Source organism: Papaver somniferum, chromosome 7, assembly GCF_003573695.1.
Source record: "Papaver somniferum cultivar HN1 chromosome 7, ASM357369v1, whole genome shotgun sequence".
NCBI lineage: Eukaryota > Viridiplantae > Streptophyta > Magnoliopsida > Ranunculales > Papaveraceae > Papaver > Papaver somniferum.
This window is the reverse complement of record NC_039364.1, coordinates 220,225,834-220,232,462: the sequence shown is the minus strand read 5'-3', so window position 1 is coordinate 220,232,462 and position 6,629 is coordinate 220,225,834. Positions and strand designations below refer to the sequence as shown.

Sequence of the window (6,629 nt, the reverse complement as noted above, 5' to 3'; positions counted from 1 at the left end):
GATTAACCCGTACAAAATTTGATAGATTTGGACCTCCTAAAACTAGGCTTGAGATGAGAGGACTAGAATGTCCAAAGCCCAACAACTTTGGGATTAAACGTTAATTTCTACCATCTACAAAGGATATTCAAATTAATCCCACTTCAACTCACATATTCTCTACGTCTCTCTCATATAAATATCTATGCAAATCTCTTCATAAAAAAGATATAGATCAAGAATCGTCAAGAGAATCAAGTATCAAGTGGATTTGGGTTTAGGTCCATCACACGGTGGCCCGCCATATCGTTGTGTTTCCTTCTTTTTTTTCGAAAAATTGGCACGTCTCATTTTGACCTGACTGAAAAATCAAACGACATCGTTTTTGAAATATTCTTCTCCCGCGGCATTAATCATTCACAGAATCACAGACTTCCTCTTCGTCCCGTTGAACTCATTTCGATGGTCTCCTCCAGAGAGTAGATCCTTCTCTGTAGGTAAGTCATCACTTCGTTTTTTATTTCTTCAACGCGAATACGGAATTGGATAAACCTAGGTTTTCACGGTGCTAATTTAGGGTTTATTCCATGGTTCCTTTAATTTTGTTGCATTTGTTTAAGACCCATAGGCTGATTCATTTCGCCAATTTGGTTAACTAATATATTCTATTAGTTTTTGAATTGCCGAAGGATTTTATGTTTGTAATCTGTGAGAGAATACCAAATCGGTAATCTTGCCAATATATCCAAGTTTCATTGGCTCTCAGGATTTCGTTATATGTTGTGCATATGGGAAGTTCACACCTATTATAAGAAATGTATGCATTATCATTTTGTTGTCTGAGTAAAGTATTTGTTGTTTCATTATTACTTTTTGTCTGCATTAGCAGGAGAATGCAAAATGGGGAAAAAAAAGGTGCCTTTTTGAAACTGAGTTTAGTGCGATTTGCATTTGTTAGGGTAATCAAGAAAGAAGCTTTACCTACGGACCTCGAATTTAAGTTTTCTAGTCACTTTGTTTGGTTAGGTGTTGGCATGAGTAATCAAATCAAAGGGACTTTTCTTACAGTAGTAAGTGAGTCTGATCTCAATAGCATTCAAATGATAGTTTTGTTTTGTGAACCTTTGGTCAGTGGAGAAAGGATTCTTTCACAAAGTGTGTATAGAATTTGGTTTTCGTGTCTTTCTTGATATATACTGCTGTAACATTACCATTTGTTTTCTCTAAGCTTGTAGTATTTGATTCTGAACATAACCATGTATGCATTAGCACACATGGGGCAGCTGCTTGGAAAACACTCAATACTGTATACCCTTTGATCTACAAAATCTGCACTAGCTTTGGGTCTATCTCTCTCTCTCTCTCTAATTAGGAATTCAGTGCTGTTTGATGTAATAGTTTTCAATTTCATATCTGGATTTCTGTTCGAACTTACTGCAAGAAACTTCCTGCATTTAAGCAGTTTATGTTGATTTTCTGCCAGTATTATTTTTTCTCACTAGAATGTATTTATATCCAAACTATTGTTTGTTAAATTTGTGGCTCTTATTCATAGGTTTTCAGCCAGGATTTAAGTAGACTTCTATACAATTTTAATACAGCCATGTGACAATGATGTATCCTTGATAAAGCCCAGTTTCATTTCAGAACTCTCTTTGCATTCTCTAACACCTGTATCCTTGGTTTGATTGATTTTTGGAAGCCGGTTACTGCGGGTTGCTGTAAACTTTTGTTTCAAGAGCATTTATTGTGATGGATATTCGGTAGTGCATTCTCTATTTCCCTCCACTTTTTCCAGCGTCTCCACTTTCATTTTTATCAGTATGTTACATGACTCAAAGCTCTCATGCCACTCATACAAATTTTCCCGCCACCTCTTCCATGTTTTATGTTACCTTTTAGACACGGAAAATTGAGTGTTTCTTATCCCTTGTAGAATGCAGTTTGTTTTGGTTTATGGTTACAAATTTAAATTTCCTGCAATTACTTGGGAAAGTTTTGTCCGGTAGCTATTCAATGCTTTTGCGCACTAGCTACTGTTTTCAGCTGTTTAACACGTTTGATTTATGAGGTTCTTGCTTGCACCTTATTTTCTATACAGTGAGATATACTGATATAGATATTAATCTTGTCTGACATTGCACTATACAAATGATTTACTCTTTGAAACATATTCACCATCTTTTATGCATTTGTTGCTTAAACACTAATATCTTAATGGACTATTGGATATGAATACCTTGAAGGTATAGTCTGGCAACATTTTTTTCTTCTGTTGAGTATTTTATAGGTCAAAAGGTTCTTATTTCACAATGTTTTGCAAATTGTTCATGCTAACTCTGCATTTTGTTATGTTTCATAGTTTTACCATGCTAGAAATTTGGTAGCAAGTGTTGAGTTTATTACAATTCAGACAAAGAATCTAAACTTTGTTAATCGGCCGAATGCTATCCTTTGTTATTTTTTCCTGCTGGGTCATAGTTCGTTAGTTGTTTGGTATCTTTAAGGAAGTTATAATTTTACTTCGATTTTAAAGCGACTGTCTGCCAGTTTTTTGTTGTCTGTATGTTGCTTGCTTTTGTATATACCGGTTGATCTATATTGAAGAATAGTGTAATGTCACAAAGTAGTTGGGTTTTCTGTGCTAATGGACCCACTTCTATAAAATTTTGAAGCTTTACGTCATTGTTCAGCAAGCTAAGTCAATGTATCCTCATTATAGTTGGGTGTCGAAAATGTACTTTTTATGACCATGTTAACTTGCACTATATCTTTGCAGGTAACTCTATCTCCTTTCACCTTCTTCCTCTCAAGTATCTTTTGCTCAGGTACTATTTCTTTCCCTTTCTTAGAAGTTTAAACTCTTTGTTTACTCTGTTATTCAGTTGAATCTTGTTTTACAGCAGGTTTCCTTTCATAGGGATTCAAATACAATAAGCTATCTTGAATGACAATTCTTCTGCATTAAGTCCGTCCATCTAAGCTTGATAACATTTTTTATTTATGAAACCAAACAAACCCTTAATTGCTTTAGTTGTTGTATTTTTCTTCTTCTTTTTAATCTAATAATAGTAGTGAGGATGATGACTACCAGAATTTCAGTTTAAGGGTTTCATCTGAGTCATGGGTTTTGCAGAAGATTTTTTTTCCATGTATTTTAATTTGGGGATTAATTTAATTTAAATTACGATATGTTTTCTCCCTCTTCGTAATGTTTGGAACCTAATTTCCTCTTTTTCTCCGGCCCTCCCATTTTTACAACCTTCTTATTTCGATGATTTTGAATCATATGAAATTCAATTATGAAAGGATCAGGTCAGCGTATCCATTTTTGACTAAGTGATGGATCTTGGTGATCTAAACAAAGTCTGGGAAATTAAAGCACTAAAAAGGAAGCCTAGAGAAGATGAAGCTAGAAAGATTCTGGAGAAAATAGCTAAACAGGTTCAACCAATCATGAAGAAACACAAATGGAGGGTTAAACTTCTGACTGAGTTCTGGTAAACTTTATTTGTGCATTTGTTGTTTTCCAGTAACTCTTTAATATATCCATACTTCTGTACATTAAAGATGGTGAAATTGGTATTGATCAAAACAAAAAAAGATGGTGAAATTGGATTAAAAATGCAGTCCAGGTAATCCAGCTCTGCTAGGGGTGAATGTGGGAGGAGGTGTGCAAGTTAAGCTAAGATTGCGGAGACCATACAGGGACTTGGATTTCTACCCTTATGATCAGGTTCTTGATACTATGCTTCATGAACTTTGCCATAATGCTCATGGTCCTCACAATTCCAGTTTCTATAAACTTTGGGATGAGCTCAGAAAGGTAGTTTTCTCAGTCACCAGTCTCCGCACTCTCATACAGATAATCTTTAAGATATGTTCCTTTTAATCGTACGAATTTGATATTTTTCACATGGGTTGCATTAATCAAACTGTATTCTCCACGTCATAATATTTTGTTTTTACTCTTTCATTTAGTTGCAAATAATTTTCATTAAGCTGTACCCTGTTGTATGTACGCTTTCTCTTTTCCTCTTATTTGAAAACATATATATATATATATATATATATATATATATATATATATATATATATATATACATCAGTTAAACCATTTATCTTAACGTTATCTAGTGATTCTAGTTTTTTGTTCTTCTTTCTTCATGTTTCTAGCTGCAGAATGTATGTCAGTAATATATAAATATAAACCTACTCAACAAAAAGTTGAGTTCCCGGGGAATATTTACTTTAATGTGTCTACTTGCCATAGCATGGTACAGATTCAGTTCCATTTGTGGAGCCGCTAGTGTTACATATCTTTTCTACTGATCCAAACATTCTCAAGTTTTTCTCCCAAATGACTGTTATGAGAAAACTTGCCAAAAAGGCAAAATCCTTGATAGCATATTTTGCAAAGAGGCTAGCTGCTTCCCTTGGTAACAAGAATTTGTATACACAGCTTATTATTACAATTGTTGTCATTGTATTGCTGTTAATATTTTCGTTGTTCATTATTTATCTATTCTATGAGCAAATTTAGTTATTCCTTTAATATGTTTATGGTTGGGTTGATTGAGAACATGTTATTTTATTTTCTCGATCCAGTTCATTTTTTCTGTTTAATATTTTAAATTTATAAGCCACATTTTTCAAGGCTAAAACAAAAAGCAAGGAGGTGGACAAGCACGCAAACCTCTGGAGAGCAAAAGCAATTTACATCATCTTTTTGTTTGTTTGTTTGGTAAACCATCTTCCTGTATGTATTTTTTTCCTGCAGGAGTGCGAGGAGCTGATGACGAGAGGAATAACTGGGACGGGGGAGGGGTTTGATCTTCCTGGGAAACGTTTGGGGGGGTTTTCTCGTCAACCCCCACTTTCATCTATCCGACAAGTTGCACTGACTGCAGCAGAAAAGAGAGCTCGTGTTGGGTCTCTCTTACCTCATGGACCCAAGCGCTTGGGTGGTGACAATGATATTATGGTTGCACTTAGTCCAGTACAAGCTGCAGCAATGGCTGCAGAAAGGAGACTTCAAGATGATATGTGGTGTGGGTATGAATCTTTTGGAGGATCTGAGGAAGAAAAGAGTAGTTCTGACATACCCCAGACTGTTGGATCAAAGGCTGCGCCATCTGCTAATAATTCAAAACAGGCTGGTGGTTCTGAATCTCGCAGTGCAAACACAAGGCTTTGCAAAAAGAGCCGTTTGTTAAATAATGATACATCTGTTCTGCCGTCCAAGGGGGGAGAAGAATCTAGTTTGATGGGCATAGCTGCACAAGCTTCAACATCTGTGTGCATACAAAATCATAAGGCATCAGACAGTTTTGAGGATAAAGTAATTTGGGAATGTGGGTCCTGCACATTATTTAATCCGGTACGTGCTTTGGTTCTTATATACATGATATTTTCTGCATTTTTCGTATGCGAAGATTACTTTTCATGCACTGACGTATAAGAAGGATTGATATCGGATGAAGTACTGATGCTGAACGACTTTTCTTTTTTGTTATAGTAGATGATTAACCCAAATAAACTAGGAGAATCATTCCCTTAGAAGATGCATGAGAACTCCTGTCTGTGTTTAACGAAACCTGTCTCCCTCCTTATTTCCTTAAAGCCTCTCAATAGCAAATAAGTCCCTCAGATTACTTGTATTTCTAATGGAGCATATGTGATATTATAGGTTAGGATTTGAATAAGCACATCTGAGTGAATACATAATTGAGGTATGACCTCTGATTTTTGAGATAGTAATGCTTCCATATGAAGCTCCACCACATTTCGCTCCCCGTGTTTCTTGTTGTAAAGATATTTGTCTTTTCATATTCATATTGTATTTAGTCCTTATAGTTGGAAGTTACCCAATTAATCAACTTGTGAAGCTTCAGTTCCTCGAGAATGAATACACCACATTTTAAATGAAATTTATTGGTTATGAATCATAGTAAAAAGTTTATCCTTTTTATATGTTTTGTGAAAGTAAATCTGATATTGGGATTCTATCTAGATTTTTGAAGCACCTGGCCCTGCGAGTACCTTTTACCTGTATATCTCTTCCTGTTTTCCTTTTGCTTCTATTGTTTTTCTGTAAGCTAATGAACAAGTGAAAACTTTTGAACGTTTTGTATGTCATTTCAGTCATTAGCTCCAATATGCAAAGCTTGTGGTAGTGAAAAGCCCAAAGATGATGGAGCTAAGTTCAAAATGTGGTCTTGCAAATTTTGTACCTTAGAAAACAACATGCTCTTGGATAAATGTGAAGCTTGTGGACAATGGAGATATTCATATGGACAACCAGTGTCTACGCAGACTCCTAATTCTGGTACCTAGGGCTTGGAATCCATTTATCGGGTACCCTGTACAGATGATGGAAGTTATTCGGCAAGTACTCGTGGTTATATATATTTACACACAATCCACTTGTGTACCTGGGTGCATGTGAATGCTGGCATTTTAGTATTTGGTTTCATTCTCCTTTTTGAAAGCAACAAAATATATTAACTTTTTGTAAATAGCATGCTCTTATACATTCTTACGCATTCTACTTGTGTAATTTGAACGGCCAGACTTGTGTCGTACCATGAAAATGCATAGATTTTTCTCTATGCTTTACTAATTGCAAAAAGCAGAAAATTTTAGTTTTA

The 6,629-nt window shown here is 35.3% G+C and overlaps 1 protein-coding gene across 5 annotated transcripts; it reads left to right on the top strand.

Annotated features, from left to right (window-relative positions):
- Positions 1–233: 233 nt before the first annotated feature.
- LOC113299611 (DNA-dependent metalloprotease WSS1-like) lies at positions 234–6,629 on the top strand. 5 transcript variants are annotated; one of them, XM_026548672.1, is made up of 7 exons: positions 234–476; positions 869–894; positions 2,759–2,807; positions 3,289–3,479; positions 3,610–3,805; positions 4,760–5,359; positions 6,124–6,629. In XM_026548672.1, the coding sequence occupies exons 4-7, from the start codon at positions 3,322–3,324 to the stop codon at positions 6,313–6,315; spliced, it is 1,146 nt and encodes a 381-aa protein (XP_026404457.1). In that variant the 5' UTR covers positions 234–476; positions 869–894; positions 2,759–2,807; positions 3,289–3,321; the 3' UTR covers positions 6,316–6,629. The 5 variants fall into 5 exon arrangements, with proteins under 5 accessions (XP_026404457.1, XP_026404458.1, XP_026404455.1 ...); XM_026548673.1 differs by lacking the exon at positions 869–894 and having other exon boundaries at positions 3,295–3,479; XM_026548670.1 differs by lacking the exon at positions 869–894.

Coding starts and splice junctions, on each gene's coding strand:
- LOC113299611 (XM_026548673.1), top strand. CDS start 3,322: ATGGATCTTGGTGATCTAAACAAAGTCTGGGAAATTAAAGCACTAAAA. Junction 3,480..3,609: donor AAACTTCTGACTGAGTTCTG/GTAAACTTTATT, acceptor TTAAAAATGCAG/TCCAGGTAATCCAGCTCTGC. Junction 5,360..6,123: donor CCTGCACATTATTTAATCCG/GTACGTGCTTTG, acceptor ATGTCATTTCAG/TCATTAGCTCCAATATGCAA.